This window comes from Scatophagus argus, chromosome 19 (assembly GCF_020382885.2).
Source record: "Scatophagus argus isolate fScaArg1 chromosome 19, fScaArg1.pri, whole genome shotgun sequence".
Lineage (NCBI taxonomy): Eukaryota > Metazoa > Chordata > Actinopteri > Scatophagidae > Scatophagus > Scatophagus argus.
The window spans coordinates 9407028-9427340 of NC_058511.1; the positions used below are offsets into that span (position 1 = coordinate 9407028).

Sequence of the window (20313 nt, forward strand, 5' to 3'; positions counted from 1 at the left end):
TCTCAAAATTGGCTAAAATGCCACAAAAACTATTGGTCTTTTTCAAGGAACTTGTCTTGATCATACAATACACAGACTTCACACTGATCCTTACTGATGGTGTATTAAGTGGATTATCCACTGTAATGAGGACACTAAATCATGAGGACCCTTGGGCTAAGTGAGAACTTGTTTTTTGTAATTAAAGTGAACAGACCATTGAATAAATGTATGTTACTGGGGTGTATTTTCACTTTTATGTGATGGCAGCAGAGGAGATGACAAAAGTGATGAATCAAAGGGATGACCTGCAACAAAAATCCCCAGTGGGACAGAATGATCAGTGTCTCAAACTACTAGGTAACCAGGATGCCCTAATTTGTGATCTTTAGACCTAATTCAGACAACATTTTTCAGTAAGAAATGTTGTGACTGAAGGTCTGGCATGCCATTCCTTAAAGCTGTGAGTGCCACAAATGAAATCCCATTCATCTTCATTCTCTGGGGGCAATGTCACAGATGGACACCAGATCTAGAGTCCATCAACTGGTGCTTCATGTATATGTATGGAAGCAGGTACTTGTCTAGAACATAATGTGTCTGGTCCATCAGGCTCATCTAACCTTTGGCTCCATGCTTATTGAATGATTTACAACCCTTTCTCAATGTCTACTCTACCGCGTTAAAGTCAGTTACATTGACTGGCAAGTTGTATTGGCACTGATGAGCCCTTCCTTAAGGGATTACCACCATGTAAGCAGTAAATGGTGATTGACACAAGGCAGAATAAATTTAGTGTCCACAAAGATGAGGAACAGTCAAGTGAAATAAGGGAGAGGAGATTATTCTATATTTTTGAGAATATCGTGTTAATCGGTCAAATAAAAGGACATGAACAGCAAACACCGCCTAAAACAGCGCCAGGAAAATAACGCAACAGAGTATGCAGAGAGATTAGGATTTCAGCTAGCATTAACTTTGATCCCAGAGTTGACCTTTGACCTGTGAACCTAAGCGATGTCCAGTCATGCACTACCGCCAGCAGGATACCTTCATTCATATAAATTCTTCAGCATGTTTAAAATGTAAAGAGTGATTTGAGAGTAAAAATGAACACACAATAATCATACTCATTTCTGCATTTTATTAAATCACCTGATTTTACAATCAACAAACTTGTCCACACAGCATCTTTCAAAAATGTACACAACGTGTGGTTTGTATAACATTTACAACACTGAGATAAAGTGTTCTGATTCTCTCCACGATGCCTGTAAAAGGTTTAGAGGTTCAACCAAAGCATGTTTGGTTGATTTTTCGTATTCGTCTGGTAAAATCAGAAAAGAGCATGTAAGGTCGGATGTTGTTAGGAGTTCACCTCCAAAAACGCTTTGCAGCAGCGTACACACTGTTCGTACACCTTCTCAAAGTCTTCGTCACTCCCCTAAGAGATAAAACATAAGAAAGAGAAAATTCAAATAAATTTCCAAATGCTGAGATGAATCATTGCACACATCTGCCTGATTTCTTTTTAACTGGTGGCAAAGGATTTAAATAAACTAATATCCAATACAGCTGTAGATACGCTGAGCCAATTCTGTGATGTGGCTTGAAAAAACATGACAAAATGTGAGTTTCTTATTCAGCCGCTAAATTATTTCCAATTTTGTAGTGAAGGAAACATATTACAGACTGCCAACTGGCTTCAACAATACACTTGAAGTTTGGTAACATAGCATTTCCAAAGGGGGAAATATATTGCCAAAGGCAGCAAGAGTACTTTTAAAGTTGACAGTACTGAAACCCTGATGGAGTTACATGGAAAATCCTTTTTAACCATAGAAGATTTTGTCATTATTGTGATATGAAAACCACCAAGAGGAGAGGCCTTTTAATAAAACAAATGATGCCATTCAAAGTCGAAATCAAACAAATTTCAAGATTTTCACATAATTCTGTGTAAAAACTCAAACAACACAATTATTATTTCCATTATCAATTAATCTCCTCAAACCGAAACTGCAATTTCACCAAATACAATCCATAATATTGTCAAAAAAATTCAGACAATACGGAAAGATCTCTGTCCACATTTCACATTGTTTTTGGACATCAAAGATAACTGATAAAACATTGTTATGAGCTATATGAGAAATCAGAGGACCAAAGTTAAGACAGTTAAACCTCTGGGGACAATGTCTGAACCAAATTCCACAGCAATCCATCTAGCAGTTGCCAAGGTATAACCAAACCAAAAATATCAACCTCATGGTGGCTCTAAAGGAAAGGGCCAGGGATCACCAGAGTCATTCATCCACCTTCAATATATGATGCAAATTTGATGAAACTATTTGATGAAAATCCATCCAACAGTTGTCAAGATTACTGCTCTGACATAGGACAAAACTGATCTGGGGGCCTCCAAGTGACAGCCATGGTAAGTGATCAAATTCTGTCAAGAAAGCAGGTCCTCAGATGTTTAAAACTAAAGAAAGCTAAGAAAGGTGCATTTATTCCTCTTTGAGTTTGTCCTATAATCACATTAAACAGATAACTCATGTCTCCATTTATCCAGAAACACTGACAGTGAAAGATGGTTTCCTCTTGGCTCACCCTGCTGTCATGCCATGTGGTTTCTTGCAAGGGAGCACAATTCAACATTGTCAAGTTTCCAAACCACACTGAGTGTGAAGAGCAGTCACTCACTCCTTCTATTGTCAAACAGAGCTGCAAGAAGACACGCTCATGTTGATCGCCACACAAAGAAAAATGGTGTTTAAATCTGAGACAAACTAATACAGCTGACTATCAGTGACAAAAACAGTCAACCACAACTTCTCACTTATGATGTGTTTTATCTTGGGATCCTAGGTCCACAAAATTTAATACATCACTGCAGATGATTACAAATACATTATTACATTATACATACAATATGTTTAAATCAACACAGATTTAACTGTACAACTTTCATTAAAACCGCATGTTATTACTTTTCAAGCTGAATTATTATTCATTTAAATACATTATTAAAGCATGAACTGTCTGACGGTTCCATGTGGATATTTTATTAGAAATCTTTTTAACCTTTTCCCCCTCTTCCTTGCCGTTTCCTATTCATAACTATCAAAAAGATGAAAAACAGGCAAGGACCCAAGTCCAAAATATTTGGTGTGAAAGGAAATGAAAAGGATGAATGATCCATGAATATGAAAAGCAAACCGATCTGAAAAACAAAAAAGACTTCTTATAGGGATGTCCATAATCAAACAGTTATGTAAAAGTAATATATTGTGGTGTACTGGACTTGAATAGCATTTTTTCATGGTTACAGTTGAGACATTTCCTCATTGAGACATTGAGTGAGCAAGGAAATGCCTGTGCTGCTGTTTTACTGTTGCTTTCCACTCCACGTTTTGTTATGGTGCTGTTCATTTCATGAAATGTATCTGGACATGACGTAGGTTACAGAAAGCGGGTTTAACAAACTTTGTGTTTAAACTTGAACTCTGGCTTGACTAAGCCTGAGGTTTCAGTTCCAGAGCATCAGATAAGAACTAGTTTAATTAAGTCTGTTAACTCTGACTAAAGTGGGTGCGCTGGGAATGAAAAAAAGTCATCATCAGTGCTGCCATGGTATGATGATTCGCCATTGCAAAAGGGTACATAAAGTGCAGAGCCTTCATCGGAATGACTAACATTAATTACTAACACTATTAGAGCTTATCCAGCTTAGTCTCCATAATCTCCAACATGATGTTCTGACTGATAGGGAATGTTCCATCAGTGTGATCAATCACAACACAATAAATGACAGTTCCTTGATCAGTGTCTTCTAAAGCTTCACATAGATTCAAAACAGGTTTTATTTTAACAGTGATTATTACAGTAATGTAAGGAGGAGGAGCTCGAGTTGACAACCTGACAGCTGCCTTAATGTCCACAGAGTCACCAATTTATAAAGGACAATGTATAGATGATCGGGTAATGAATTAATAACCATTTCCAATTACATAAACTTATACTTCTGTTGTGTATTTTGGCATCAACTTCATGAATGAGGAAATGGAACGATGTGTCAAACAACTCCTTCCGGCATAGCAAGAGAGGAAAAACCAGTCAAAGGAAAAACAATGAGCAGATAAAGCTCATTGAGTATGTTGTGACAGAAGATTACCTCTTTCTGAAAGGGAAAACCCACAGATTCCCTCATCTCAAAACAAACTCAGAGTTTTCACTAAACCCACTTTCTTAAACAGGGCTCCAATCTTCCCCACAGAGAGTAAATTCTCTTCAATACTACCACGTGTACCAGAAGACAGATATGTTCTGACTTTAAATAACCTTCAAGTGATTTCCTGTTTGTTTTGCTGCCTGTAAAACATGAAATCATGTTTTACAAAAATCACGACAAACCCCAGATGTATTCTAAACAGGTGCACAGCTGTTGCAAGAGGACACCATGAGATTTTTCTTAACGGCCCTGAGAATGTTCTCAAGAAGCTTCTTACTATGAGTGATGGGACCATACATGAAAAACAACCTTTCTGGCAAATTCAAAACTCTTTTGGTTAATTCGCATGCAACAATTTCTGTATTTGTTGTCCCTATACTTTTCCTTGGTTTGAAGTGGACGGGACTCTTCAAAAACAGTGATGTGAAATGCTACGATCAGAGATCGCGATGACAGTTGTGGAATTGTTTGCTTATGTTGCCAAGCCACTGACTATCTTGTAAAACCAAACCCACAGAGTCATGATGAAGCAGCAAAGTTGTGTTTTGGGCCCAGTGAAAATGTGCTCAGTTAACCCCATATTTAAACGACACCATGACATTTAATATTTAATAACACTAGGTGACTTTAAATTTAAAGAAGTGTCAAAAACTGCCTGAATTTGGACTTTCTACATTCAGCATATTTAGAGTATTCCCACTGCTCCCCCTACAAATAATCAATATAACACCCCCAAACACTGAGGAATCATCTTAATTATGCTTGAAAACTCAACCTGACAAATTTAATTAAATACTTACATAATATGGGTCTTTAATGATGTGCTGCTTCTGAGGGTCATATGAACCAAGAAGTTCAATCTTTGCTTTGTAGTTTTTCACCAACTTTGCTTTCCTGTTCAGCTCGCTGTGAAGACAAAAGAAAACATGTGACTCCAACAAACAAGAAAAACATTTGTTAGTTGGTCTTACTTCTGCACTAGAAAAAAACAAGCTCTATTTTAGTAATGTCTTACAGTATTTTTTTGTGTTTGACACATAGTCTTAGTTTTGTATCATTTGATTGAGTGTGTTTTACGATGATTTAACAAGACAAGTTAGCCTAGTTCACTAAAAGAAAAAAACTTGAATTTGGAAGGTATACAGTTGTAGCTCTGTCTGTTAAGTAAGGAAAACAGGTGAAAAAACATTTACTTTCTTGACATTTTGTGAGTTTGTTTACTTATTGATTAAATGCTTGTGAAACGCAGCAAACTTGTTGCTTGTATAATTCTCCCGGCAAAACTCTGGTCTCTTAAAAAGGTCAAACAATTACTAAACACTTTCAAGTTGACGAGGTAGGTTCTGTTAAAAGGTAACTCAAGATGGACAGAGTAGCTTTGGTGTAGGACAGGATTTTCTGTCTCGTCAACTTAACATTTGCAGAGAAAAAAAATTATGTGGGAGAGAAAGGGGAGAAAAACTGCCCCAAAGAGCAAAGACAAGGCATCCAAAGAACTCAGTAAGCTGCTTAGAGATCAGATCTGTCGTAGCCATGTGATCTCAAAATGATCTCTAAACGTTCAAAGTATCAAAAAATAGCCCTCCCCCCTGACCTTTGGAAAGAGCTTAAGAAAGGATATTGCTCATTATAGGAAGGCATTCACGTAGACGTTAGTTATACTTCAATGTTACCATCATTTTTACGTTCATGTGAAAAAGTAGCACAAATCACAGCTAGCAGAACAATCTAGTTTGACCCCTTTCAAGGCAAAATTTGTTGTTTGATCCCAAACAACCTTTATTAAGTAAGACCAGACACTTAGCACATGACACCAGCTTGTTCGATGACTGTGTGTCCAACTGCAATCCATATTCACAGAAATAATAAACACTGCTGCTGTGGGGTGAAATAACTGTACCTCAAATTGCTCTCATCCATGCAGAGGACGTACTCAAAGCTCATGAAATCTTCCTTGGTCACCTGGAAGTGGGAGCGAAATGCAGGACAAAACAAATATTACTTTTGGCCCTTTGTGAAAACACAATATAGCCTGCAGAGCCTGTCTGCAGTCCTTCTGAGAGGTTTCAATCTTATGCAAGTATAATCAGTGATTTCCAACAATGAAGACAGCCTGGTCATTGAAATTATAATCCTTAAGATTTTCACAAAATCAAACCATGTGTTTACACTATGGTCAGCACTTTTTCAGGAACAGACAATGTATTCACATTCTGTGATCATCTGACTACATAAAAGCTTCATTGTTACTGGCGAAGTCTGCCAATCCTGTGCTAGATTTCACTTCACACACACACAACAGATTCACAGGAAATGATGCATATGATGGAAACATATCACTGTCATTATTTGCAGCTGAAGTCCAAAGGGCACCTTTAAGTTACTGGAAATGCAAACATGCATAATGTATTTGTCACCAACAGTTTTGACAGCAATTGTTCATCTAAACTGCTCCTACAAAATAACATTTAATTTCAGCTTTTTTGTAAAAATCGTGTCATCTTCAGCTTTTGCAAACGAGTTATGAGACAAAATGGATGCAACGTAAGCGGTTACATGAAGAGTGGCTGAAGACAGGGTGCACACCTCTGCAACTCCTCAGCAAGATAACCGACTTTACGTTGCTTTGCTGTTACGCAGAAAACTATTCTGCACCACGTGCAGGAACAAGTCACATTACTGTTGAATGACTTCTTTGTTAAAAGAACTTGAATTTAAACTTGTTTGACTGCCTTGTAAAAAGATATGGCAGCATTTCGTTACTGTATTTCTGACAAAGTAGCTGCTCAAGGAGTTACTGATGTAGTATCAATCGATAGTTGTCGTTACCATGGTAACCAGGGGCAGAAACTTATAACACTGTTTGAGACACACAGAAAATTGGTCAATAAAAGGAAATCAATTTTGCATTTTCAATGAATAGCACATTTCAGCTCGACTGAATTCACTGTTTTTGTTTGTTTGTTTTTTATTCTCCTAAGATTGTAAGATAGGATAGTACCAGGTATCTGGCACTGCTGGTCTGGTATCTGCTAGGTCAAGGTTCCAACACCAAGCAAGCTGAGCCAAAACCACCACTTATGTGGCATGGAGCAACCAAAGATGGTTGTGCCCCAACTTGGATTTGCCAAACTCTCCTGGTTTTGCAACCTTTTCTGAAACAAACTTTGTCTCCTTCCTGAGACAATCTGCAGTGGAAAGTAAAATTGAGAAATGTACCTGGTTTCAAAAGTGAGTCAAGCTGAACCGTACCATGCAGTGGAAACATAAGCATAAGCTGCACATCTGTTAGCATGTGGAGAGGTATTCTGCAAAGTATTCACTGTGATTAGCGATGTTTTCAAGGAACAGCAATAAAAAACAGGCAGCACTCTGTATAATTTAAAAGGGTTTTGAGAGTTAATTTGTAGGAATGCCAAGGAGGAGGCAATGGCAGCAGGAGACAAAAGACGAGAGGAGTAAAACAATGAGACAATAATAAAACTCCTGCAATGCTTCAAATATTGATAGGCACATTCAATGACAGACAGCTGTTGCCATTCATGTAACAGCAGGGGTATAAGCACATGTTTACAATGAGTGTTCTGAATCCATCTTTATATTCCCAGAGTGTCTATTTGTAACGTTGAGGGTCTGATTGCTTTATTTTCCATTCTCACACCATTTCTGTCACACAGGGTGCTAACACATATATGATAAAACGCAAAGAACATATGATGAGATATTGTGAAACTGTGTGGAAAATAATCAGTGATGGACACATCACTTCACATTAGCTCAAGCAAAGGTGGCAATATAAAACTGACTTTCACTCGGCTGCTACAGTTTCAGGGTCCCAGTATTGTGCATGATGACTCCCCGTCACGCCTTGTTGTGACACTCGGACATAATGGAGCCATCAACACTGTTATTAGTAACACCTGTGCTTTTCCTGCTATGACAAAACACAATGTCTGCACTGCTACAAAAAGGCCCATTTAACTGAAGTTGAATATTTAGAAACAAAACTGTTATAAAGATGTCATAAAAATATTTGATTGATTTGTCAATTAAATGAACTATTTACAAACCGAAACATGAAAACATAGGTCCCAGGTGTAAAATTACAATAATTTCTTTTCTATTACCATACATTTTTTCTAAATCTTGCTAAGACAAAAATGTACTCATTTACAATTGCTGTCAACCATCATACATTAGTAAACATTCAGAAATTTTATCTGCACATAACTAAATAGTGAGTCATAAATGACCTATTAAATGTTTCTATACCGAAATGTAAAATGGGGGGACTTAAATAAAGTGTTACCAAATATTTAGACAGATTTCCACTACGGATTTGTTTTAAATGAACTCATACCGTTACATCCTACTGCATGTAAACAACAATACAATATACTACACTCAACAAAAATATAAATGCAATATTTTTGCTTATGCCATCCCATCCCATTTTCAAGACAAATTTGACAAAATCCATGTTAGTGAGCACTTTTCCAAGATAATTCATTCATCTGACAGGCATGGCATATCAAGATGCTAATTAAAGAACATGATTATTACCCTTGTGTGCTTTGGATTGGTTACAATAAAAGGCCAAAGGTCAGAAGCACTAAATCAGAAATAAAAAGTGCTAAATTTCAAGAAACTATATAATCTGACTTTCCCATGACCAGCTAAACGACAGCCCACAGAGGGTCCCTGGGCTGTCTCTGGATTGTGTCATAGTTTAAAACATTGGCGACTGCTTCATCTGAATGTTGACTGAGTTACAGCATACTGATGAGTATGATATCAAAATTTCAGCCCTCATAAACATAATGTCTGTTTGGCAATTTCTGATGAGGTACAAAATACTTCTCATAACTGCTCGCTTTGGAGCATTTTTGCATCATTAAACAAACATATTTGTTTATGTGGGAATACTGCAGGCTCCAAAGCATCTCTCACTGGCAGCAGCAGAAGTTCAGCAAAGTTCAGGAAAAATTGGAAGGGGGGGATCTCTCACTGGCAAAAACAAATAAAAGGTTGATATATGAAAAGAGAAAAGAGCGAAAGCTTGTCAAAACTCATTGTGTGGAGTGGCTGGGTTTAATCCAAGGACCGGCCCTCCCCATCTCTACTTTGAAGAGATTAGATGAGGATCTGACTGAATGACAAACCAACAAGAAGGCAGATCTCAAGTACAAGGTAAAACCTCCGGAGTTCTCTCAGGGAAACTGGAAAAAGTATGTTAAGGGCACAGGGGAGTGGGAGTTGCACTGAAGATGAGCCAACAAAGCATAAGGCCTAAAGGCCCAACATGGACAAACATCTTGGTGTAATTTCAGGCCTCTCTCAGGATTGGAAACACATGTTGTGAGGTGATACAATGATTTCTAGATTGGCTCTATCAATATTTCATACACACCACCTTTATCGTCAGTATGCACAGCAGTATATAAACGTCTGGCCAACAGGTTCTTTAGGACTTAAACAGCCACATAAAAGATTCCAAGATAATAACACATAATGTCTTAAAATTAATTTATTACTTGTTTTTTATGAAAAAAATACGTTTCTAAAATGGTTACATATGCATGTGAAAGTAGAAAGCCACAATTAAAAGCACATTTTTAACTGTGCAAGTCGAAGCTGAACCAGCTGCTGTGTCCTGTCGAACTGTCACAAGAGGTCACTGTATCTGAGGTTTAGGCCAAACCTGCAGTACACTATATTAACTGAGAAAACAGTCAAGTATAACTCTTTAAAAAACAGGTACAAGGAGTTTTTAACTGGTTATGAAACATTCTCAGGTTAATTCTAATGTCTCCTACATAAGCAAATGAGGCCATCAGCAAGTAGACAGGGTATTTCAATATAGTTATACTTTAATGCCTGTCACCACTTCTGATTCCCTGCAAATTCAGACAAAAAGATTTAGGGCCCGCAGGCGGGAAAAACCTATGTATACATTTTCTCAGGTAAGGTTTTGCGGTGATGGGTACGTTAGCCAGTTAAAAGGAAACAGGACGAGGAGGATTTTTCTTTAGACAATTTCATTTCTGATGTTACATTTTATGGTTACGTCTCACAGGCTACTGGAAAGAAAAGAGAAAAGAATTGATGAAACAACTAAGAAAAAAAAAGCTAAAAGGGAACGTGATGGAGCCTGGGAAAAACATGAGTCAACCTTGGTTGGTCATTCAACAGATGGAAAAGAAAGAACACAAAACAGATCCTGAATTGGCCCCCCCTTCCTCCTTGACAGTAATATATCTATTTTATTTATGAAATACATTGCGTGATGCAAATGCAATTGAATGTCTATGATCTATGGAGATATAGGTTAATATAATGACTGAGCCTTTTGAGGATGTCCATTTCATACCCAACCATGATACTATCACCTGTTGCCAATCTACCTGTTAACCTGTGGAATGTTCCAAACTGGTGTTTTCTGAACAGCACTTAACTTTCCCAGTCTTTTGTTGCTCTTCTTCCAACTTTGATACATGCTGTTTGTATTTGTAATTGCAAAAATGATTAGCAAATGATCACATTCTGCTTTATGTATGTTTTGCACAGTGTCCCAAGTGTTTTGCAATTGAAAAGGAGCCAACTCTGTTAGTTGTAGGCATACATGTAACTTAGCTGTATGAACAGTCCTAAAACAAAATTTGTATCATCATATCACAGTCATTAATTTTTACATATCCACAAACAGACACATTACCTCATCACTATGCATGCTGCATTTAGATGGGTTTAAAATTGAAAAATACATCTTTCTTTAATTCGTTTCCAAAACAAATGCACACACCAGCCAGATCAAAATCTGCTCATCTTCAGGAATCCAGGAATAACTACTACTTTTTTCCACAGGGGCCACCAAAATCAACACAAAATGGAAATCCCTGTGCAGGCATTTCTATTGTTCGTATCATGCAAAAATAAGTTAAATATTTTTCACCATGTGTGCCACTATAAAACCATGTCTCATACAAATGTCATGTGAAAGGGAGAGAAATTCAAGTTTTACAAAGCATATTACTGCAGGTGCAAATTGTTCTACAATGTTCCACATATTAAGTTAGATTTATCTGATATTAGATGAGTGGTTTGTCACAGGAAATATTTAAAATTCACAAGATAATTAAAAGGTTAGGAAAAGCAGAGAAACACTTTCACATTTTCTGACATTGCTTGTAGAACATTTTAAATTCTCAAGCCAGTTCAAACGTAACAATTTTTAATTTTTTGCTGAACAGGCCACCACGCAGACAAAGTTTTAGTTTAAAGGGGCAAATGAATGGCCATAAGGTTGAGAAACACTGTAGACAGACCACCACTACTATCACTTAGACTAACAACATTTGTCAATCAATTGATCCTGGTCCCATTCTATCATGGTCATTTTAACAGGGTTTTGCCACCCTTTTCCAGCACAAGAGTATTGGTTTGAATTAACGTTTTAACATGTGATGGGGTGTGTTCAGTAGCCTGTAATGGATCTTTGACAGAATTGAGGGCTAAACTAGAAAATGTGACACTGAAAACTGAAACTGATTTTCTACTCTACTATTTGCAAAGAAGACAAGAAGACTGAACATAACTCATTATTAGATTGGCATTTGGTGTTCTTCTTGACTATTGATGTTGGCTGACCCTTACATCCAGTTCAGTTGCACTTCATATGAACACGTGCATGTTATGACACATGGAATTTAGCGGGAAGTTGCTGGTTAATGTAGAAAATATTTTAATTTATTTAAATATTTAATATTTAGGGAAAAGCTAAAGTAGGCTAGTCATGTATTAAGTGACAGCGAAACAGCAGCATCTGGGTGTGTAGTAGGCATCATCTTACCAAGACCACATTCATACACACACACAACAATGAGGTGAGCCAAGGGACAACTGGATGTACCTGTCGGGCCCTGTGGCTCGTCTCAATGCCATGCTTCCTTAGGCAGGCGAGACCGCGAGAGTCCGGTAAGCTGTCTATATTCCAGTCGGATGTGGCACCACTGTCTATGATCCACTGCAACAACAGAGAACAAAAAAGGGGGCGCTAACTACGGCTAAGATAAGTGTAGAGGTGGGTGGTCGTACCTGCCTGGCCACATGCCTCATGGGCACGCCATGCCTCTTCATGCAGGCTTGACCGCGGTGGTCTGGAGGATTTCCTATCTCATAGGTGGAGGTGGCAGCACTGTCTATCCTCCACTAGGCAGAGCACGAGGAACAATAACACAGCAAAAATGATTCATACTCTCGTGTGCAGGTATGTGGTAGGTGGTAAAACATTTACAGGACAATATTGTCCTCTTCGGGACAGGCTTACAAGTGAGACACATCCTGCCCTCAGTCATGAGTTGTAGAGGCTGGCACTGAGTTACTGTTACTCATATTGTTAGGCCTCAAACATATGACCTATTTCATTCCAGCCATTTTACTCTAGTTTGAACATCTTGTATCAGTGTATTCTATTAACCATATCACCCACCAGTACTTCATATATGAATGTTTTCATCCAAGTATTGTATGAAAGTGTCTTTCAATGTATTTTATGATTATTATTCAGTCACTTTGGATATGTCTTCTTAATATGCCACAGACACCTAGTAATTTTCCATTTACATTAGTTTATAACAATCAGTGGAGGCATATTTTGAAAAATGGCCAATAGTAATTTAACACTGATTTGGCCATTTAAGTTTTCTATGAACCAGATACTGAAAAATTTGTATGTAATCTAACGTCTGCCACAATTGTGACTACATGTAATATTAAATGAATCCCAGCAATGACTGTATCAAGTATTGTGCTCTATACACAATAATCTGCACATAATAAATACTATACCTTATCAACAACGCCAGCATCTGTTGCCATCTTCCTGAAGACTGCTTCTGCAATGGGGGATCTGCAAATATTCCCTGTTCAAAAGCACAGACTCCATGACAACTTTTAATGCAATGTTTTCTGAACTTTAAAAATAATCATAAGACAATTTATATGCAGTTCATGTCCCTCACCCCTAATGACGAATTTAGAACACACATTATCTTCTGACTTTGTGGCCTCTCACAAGCTGACATCGTGAACTGATCTTTGTTTTCTGTCAGTCCAAACCCTGTTTTATTTGGAAAATTACTGCAGGCTTTGGCATGCAACTATCACTAAACTTTCCGGATTAGTAAAAGCCAAGGATCACGATGGAATCTGGCCTAAAATAAAAGGAAATGAGTAACCTACATTTCCTGGCTGCAGTCATGAAAACTCCTAGCTTTTTCTCCTTGCAGTAATTTTCAGGGTAACGTTACTCGGCACTTCTACAAAACTAGGATGGATCACAACTGGCTAAACACCAACTGTGCATACCAGTAAATTAAAATAGCTTGAGGGAAAGGTTTATGAGACTTCACAGCCTCGCACTCAACTCATTCATTTTATCAGAGCGTCTTAGCTAACATTTTAGCTAACTCTTAGCTCTTAGATAAATCTGACAACACCGAACGAAACTACTAAAACGCAATAAACTGGTATACTGGTGATATTTGTTTTGTGCGGCCAAACACTGCGACTATTACATGAGCTTCTTTGGGGTTAAATAATGTCTCTTACCCAGACAAACGAACAAAACCGACTTCGTATTGGTGGCCGCCATGTTGATTACGGTTAAGCCAAACTCCACTTCTGTCAAGATAACCCTCGCACTACGTGTATATACCCAGGCATTACGGTAATAAATTATTTCAAAATAAAAGCTACTGTCCCGTGATTGTGAGATGCCATTCATTCAGTCAGTTAATACTGAGTGAATTCATATTTTAACAATTCATAAGTACAATTAATAACATTAAATAAACAAACAATAACTATCACATCCAAGCTGTATTTCAAAAAAAGAGAGGCTTTCAAAATCAAGCCAAAAAAAAAAAAAAAAAAGTCCTAACACTGATAAAAGCCCTAACACCTAACAAAAAGGAATAGGAAGTCTGGTGGTGAATTTCAAAATTAAAGCCCTTTTAAATATATGTGTGTGTGTGTGTTCCCTCTAAATCCAGATTGATATTAATATTTGTGTTTCCAAGGAAAACAGTAGTAAATAAACATCCAGAAATGTACAGGGAAAAACGTTTACTGTTCACAAGGAAGCACAGTTATTAAAAGTTAGCAATATGGCTACATGTAACATATTACTTAAAAATGCATTCAGCATTAGTGTGATTCAGTAATGTCAGATGAAACACAAAAGTTAAATTTCAAGAGTTAGAGACCACAATATAAAAATAAAGCACTCCCTATTGCCTCTCAGATGTTTCAGGTTTCCACTTTGATCTGTTTTGGTTAACAGTTGGCAAACTATGTGTACATAAAAATGTCACTACACATTTTGGAGAAGTGATCATTTGAAACATGTGTGAATCTGGCTGACAAGCCTGAAACACTCACTATTATTTTAGTCAATCCCAGCTTTGAGGTGCTGACATGCTAGAGTTACAGGAAAAAAAAAACGTTATCTTTTTATAAAAGTTCTCAGAGCTCTCCCTGTTTTCTTGTCTCTCCAGATTAGGGGTTTGGCTACAGTCAGTCCATTAACAAGTGTAAATCACTGTCACAGTTAATGAAATCCACACTGTTATGCAAGAGTGGGCTACAACATAGACAAATCAGAGTCTGAGGTCACTTCACACTAAAGGAGCCCTATGGGCCCCTTCATTTTCACTATTTATAGACTTCTGGAGCAATCCCATGTTCTGAGTGGTGCTTTGCTGAGTCATGGTATGAAATATGCAGTTTCTGGACCAGGATAAGAGTAAGACATTGATAACAACAGATTATACGGTATATAGAGTGCCTTGAGCTTTTGCCTCCCAGGTATGAAAAAATCCCAACTGAAAAAAGACTCAGTATTTCTGGAAAGGCATTGTTGGTCTGCTGTGGCAAGTGTTTAGGATAATGCCTCAGTGTAGCTGATATTAGACTTTAGTTTCAGTTACTGCACTGTACACATCAGACAGCAAACACTACAGCACTATAAACTCAGTGGGGCCTGTTATTTAAGGCGGTGATGGCTGCAGGATTCTGCACCTCAGTGCTCTATACCTGTGAGGGAGGACTGCAGAGTAAAGTGGTCATTAAGTGTGTATGATGTCCTATTCTATTGAGCTTGCAATGCCTGCACTAGCCTTATTGTGAGTCCTGCCTTGCTTTGCAAGCATGTATTGTGTGTATTGCTGTCAGGGTTCAAGCAAGGAAAAGAGAAATGGCCTGAAGAGTTTAAAACTGTTCCTGCAGCATTAATGCATTTCAGCTTGTCATCTTCGACAGAGGCTGGACTCACCTGCAAGGATTTTTCACAAAGTAGATGAAAGGAAATTCAGTTAAATTAGAATATGGAGGGACCATGTGAATACAGCCTGTACTTGTATCTGAAAAGAAAGCAGCAATGGCCTATAAAACGAACTTGAATTGTTTTACAAAGAATGGTTTCAATGTTTTTTAATGGCTGCCTTAACTGTTGTGAGTGCATTAACCTAATCTTGGAAAAATGTTCTGAATCAAAACATCAAATAGTCACTCCTCTCATTACCGAGTTCACGTTCTTGTGCAGTTAACACAATAGCTCCATGGGCAAAAGTGTAGAGGTATTTCTTTGAACTAAAACTAAGTAGGATTAGTGAACTCAATGTTCAAAATCCAAGTAGCCTTATGTAGGCTCCACCTTTACTTTGTAATTTAATGTCCGCTTATGTGCTCTTTTCAATTTAGGCTTTAGTCTGTGCCATTAAAACAATACATAGTACATTATTAGACCAGTTTGACTGATATTTCCTTTCTTACCAATTTTTATCTGATTTGACATCTTGAATTTTCACAAGCATTTCCCTGTTTGTCTTTATCTTTCTTGACATTCTACACAGTTTGATTTTCATCTGCTCTAAATTATTATAGTTTCATGGAATGCATAAGACAGATGTTCTGAAAAAAGAAAAAAATTATTTCACTATATGTGAATGGTTTCAGTTTTTGTGGCGTTACTGTAATCTGAACAACATTGTTTCTCAGGTATGTAAAAGCAGCTGTTAAGAGCATAGGATGTGTTTGGGCGCATTCATGTATGCAGACGTGATTAGACCTTTTTTGTGAAACTGTGATTGCAGGATTAAATATAAGGGGAATTATTATCCAGGAAATAGATGTACATTTCCTAAGGCAAGTGTAAATGCATAGCTGGAAGTTTAAAAAAATCCTCCCTGTGTTTTGTGAGCCTGCTACAAGACAACCATTGTTATAATTCCAGTTCAGTCACTTGTTAACTACATATGAGAAGTGCAACTCTGTTGTTATTTATAACAATTCAAAAGTTCAGGATCTAGTCTGTCAAAAAAAGAATCGCAGGAAATATTTGTTTCATGCATGGCACTCATTACTTTAAAGCTTGGTTCTGATAATAGCACTGGTTTATATCCCTGCTGTGTTACAATTATTCACCACAGTGAAAAATTTTAATCACTTCAATATGAACATGGTGAGAGGGAACTCAGCTGGTTGTATTTCACAAAGAAGCTCTGTGCTAATGCTCATTACAAAATTTTCATATGTGAGATTATCATATTTAGGTTTAAAATCTGTTATGAATGTAGAACAATTTCCAGCACTTGCAACACCAGTCTGTTTGTTTACATCTAAATAAATGTCTTCATTTAAGATTTGATCCTTGATTTGGTTATTTTTATTATTATTATTTACAGTTTTTTCTGACCTCAAGTTTCTCAAAATGCAGCAGTGATTTTGAAGTGCACCTCAGGTTACAGCATGACATAAATGTTAGGTGTACCTAGAGTGCAGCAGAACACCCTTCTGATGCATCAGTCAGATCAGTTATGCATTTAAGTAGCCAATTTACAGTCATTTTTTCCCAGTAAGCTGTGACAGTGATGGTCATGGTTCAGAGAAAAATGGTTTCTCAGGTAGATTTCTCCTGATGATTGCAGATTTCTTGGCCATGTAAATGCATGAACAGGTTTCTAATCATCCATGTCAGGAAGCAGCATCTTCTGTCAAATGTCACTTTATTAAAGCAATTTTTGTAAGAGAGGAATCTTTCTGACCAACAACCTAACACTGACATTTTATAATCTATAAAGTTGGTAAATTGAACCTGTTGGTAAACATTCAGATTTACGCACATTATTAAGACATGGTGCAGGATGCAGCACATATTTAAGTTATGTTTCTGTCCACATGCTAAATGTAAGTCCAATATTCACCCTCCTTTTGTCTCTGTTTGGGTCTCCTCCTGAATATTTGGCTCTTTAAATGCTCCTCTTTGTTCACTAGCTATATTAGCTACAGCAACTTAATAACTGGGAGTAGAGTGTCTTATTGTCTTCAATCCAAGGAAAAGATTAAGTGAAAGGGAATTATAACCTTTGATTTACCATGAAAAACAGTTGCAGCAATAATCCTCTAAACACAGTTGTTTTCTGAAATACAGTAAGACAAGCTTGTGATAAATAGACTCTGACTAATTGAGTGCACGGCGGCCTTATATTCCTGGTTTTTAGCACTGCATGCATAATTACCAATTATCAGTCACTTTACATAACACTCAAACAATACCTGTAAGCAAAAGATGCCTGCAGCAATTATATCTCATAATTTACAAGCCATTTTTAATTGAGTCAGTCAGTTTCATTCACGTCTCAAGGATGGATAATAATTATTGTGAATGACTCAATAAAAACACAATTAGTAGACAATGCAGTGTCACATTAAAGTGTAGAATATATTTCTGGGGCTAGCAGCATAAGTTAAGAATTAAGTAAGAGGACGAGGACTCATGGGAAAAGTGATTAATAGCGTCAGTGTTCATGTTTACTTGGCTCCCCTTCATCCCTCCCTGAGTCTACTCCCTCTCTCCTGTTTCCAATTAATTATTAAAAATATTGCACCAATTTAGCAAACAACACGCAAAATGGTTGTAAACACTGCCATTTCACTTAATTTCAACTTTTAGCCTCTGAAAAGATCTGACAACTCTTTGAATTCTTTTTTCCTCTTGCAGCTCTAAGGAAATGAGCAAATATGGTGTGTGTGTGCATGTGTACTAGCCAGTTTAAAAGTGGATTTGTGTGTTTAATGGAAATACTAAACTTAATACCAAAACAAATTGTTAGTTATTGTTCAATTTGTGATTGGCCATTCCTTCCAGCCACACAACTGACATGAATCTGGGGATGGCAATGTGAAATATCCCAACAACTACTGGATGGATTGCCATAAAATTAGTTGACATTTAAAGACTTTGTTGATCTCCTTACCTTTACTCTTCATAACATGACGATCTGTTGAACGTCCATATGTCCATATCCATATATTGTCAGTATGTTTGCATGCTGATGTTAGCATTTATAACAAATATTAAAAATATTTATATACCACGATTTCTTAACACCGTCACAAAGTGCTTCTCAAAAAGTGCTGTAAAACAATAACAAAAAGCTGCACCATGTGGACAAAAGTATTGGGACAATAGACCATTACATCAACAGGGATTTTAATGATATTGCTTTCTAAATGTATCAACAGTTTTGCAGCTAGAACAGCTTTCACTATTATGAGAAGACTTTCCACAAGAATTTAGAGTGTTTCTGTGGGATTTTTTGCCCATTCATGCAGTAGAGCAATATTGAGGTCAGGCCCTGATGTTGGATGAAAAGGCCTGCCTTGCTATCTCCATTCCAATTCATCTCAAAGATGTTCGGCAGTGTTGAGGTCAGCTCTGTGCGGGCCAGTCAAGTTCTTCCACAACAAACTCATCCAACCATATCTTTGGTCTATTCCAGTCATGCTGGAATAGAAAAGGAAAGTTGAAAGAAACAGCTTGTCAAGACATCAAGGCACTGCTGCTGCATAAAAATAGCTCAAAGGAACTAGAGAAAACTTCACTGAATTTTCTGGCAGAATCAACATTAACCACACGTGGTAGAGAACAGCAGGGAGAGATAAAAGAACATGAAAAACAATTTGCTTTATGATCTGAGACATAAAAGTAAACAAGGTTCACATTAAACTGAAAAACTCAACAAGATCCAGGAAATCATCGGAAAGAAGGAAGGAAGAACAACACGTGGATAATGAAGTCACCGTGGATGAGTAATCTCATATTCGGGTATTCAGAAAATTCGTTTAGGAGGTCATACAAAATTAGCCTAAACAAAGCAGAGAAACTAGATCAGAAATTAAGAAATTTGAAACTTCAACAGAGTTTACCAAACAAAAAAAGACAGTACTCAAAGCCTAAATAGGCTGCAGCATCAAAAAGCCACCACAATTGCTTTAGACTCTCAGTTGTCCAGACAAGAAGCAGACACTGAATAAGCATTCATCATGCAAAATTTCATATAGTAATGATGACAATGTAGCCAAGAGCCAAATTTCTTTAAATTCAGGGCCATTTTCTAGAAAAAATGTTTATTAGTATTTATGGACAATATGCATGTTCACCTCATAATTCTAATGTCATTCCCATGAGCAATTATTAATCATGCCGTCTACCTTTTGAACAAGTAGATCTGGTAATTTGGTAACTTCAAGGTTCACTTTATACACAGATTTCTGCTGTAACAAAATAAAACAAATGTTCTCAAAAGTGACAATTGGCAAAGAATAATAATTGAGTTTATTGAGGTATTTTTTTCTGCCATTTATTATTCATTGTGGTATTAAATATTTAAGTAAAATTGGAGGGGGGGGGGACTGGAGCCTATCCCAGCTGACTACGGCGAGAGGCAGCGTGTGCCCTGGACTAGTCACCAGTCAATCACAGGGCCAACACACAAAGACAGACAACCACACACTCAACCCGAGGGGCAAGAGTAGCCGATTATTCTATGGGGCATGTTTTTGGGATTGTGGATTGTGGGATTGAAGCTGGAGTATATATATCTATCTTTTTTTTAAATTTATTTTTTATTTTGGTCTTTTAGTTAATGGTAATGTTAGGTCATGACCGTAAAGTAGGACATGATTACAAAACAAAAGACAACTAGCTGGCTGCACCATCAAATAAAGACTAGGATTGTTATATTTTAAGTGTATAACTT

At 37.2% G+C, this 20313-nt stretch overlaps 1 protein-coding gene across 3 annotated transcripts; it reads right to left on the reverse strand.

Moving 5' to 3' along the window:
* Window positions 1–1103: 1103 nt before the first annotated feature.
* acp1 (acid phosphatase 1) lies at window positions 1104–13972 on the reverse strand. 3 transcript variants are annotated; one of them, XM_046373318.1, is made up of 7 exons: window positions 13823–13972; window positions 13061–13134; window positions 12308–12421; window positions 12123–12236; window positions 6114–6175; window positions 5014–5119; window positions 1104–1423 (listed from the first exon to the last, which is right to left on the reverse strand). In XM_046373318.1, exons 1-7 carry the CDS (start codon window positions 13863–13865, stop codon window positions 1346–1348), a joined length of 591 nt encoding a protein of 196 aa, XP_046229274.1. In that variant the 5' UTR covers window positions 13866–13972; the 3' UTR covers window positions 1104–1345. The 3 variants fall into 3 exon arrangements, with proteins under 3 accessions (XP_046229274.1, XP_046229276.1, XP_046229275.1); XM_046373320.1 differs by lacking the exon at window positions 12308–12421 and having other exon boundaries at window positions 13823–13971; XM_046373319.1 differs by lacking the exon at window positions 12123–12236 and having other exon boundaries at window positions 13823–13971.
* Window positions 13973–20313: the final 6341 nt, after the last annotated feature.

What these genes read in the sequence shown, in the direction of transcription:
- acp1 (XM_046373318.1), bottom strand. Translation starts at nt 13,865, where the DNA reads ATGGCGGCCACCAATACGAAGTCGGTTTTGTTCGTTTGTCTGG. An exon ending in GGTTTTGTTCGTTTGTCTGG is followed by an intron (nt 13,135 to 13,822) that starts GTAAGAGACATT and finishes GCTTTTGAACAG; the next exon opens with GGAATATTTGCAGATCCCCC. An exon ending in ATGCTGGCGTTGTTGATAAG is followed by an intron (nt 12,422 to 13,060) that starts GTATAGTATTTA and finishes TGCTCTGCCTAG; the next exon opens with TGGAGGATAGACAGTGCTGC.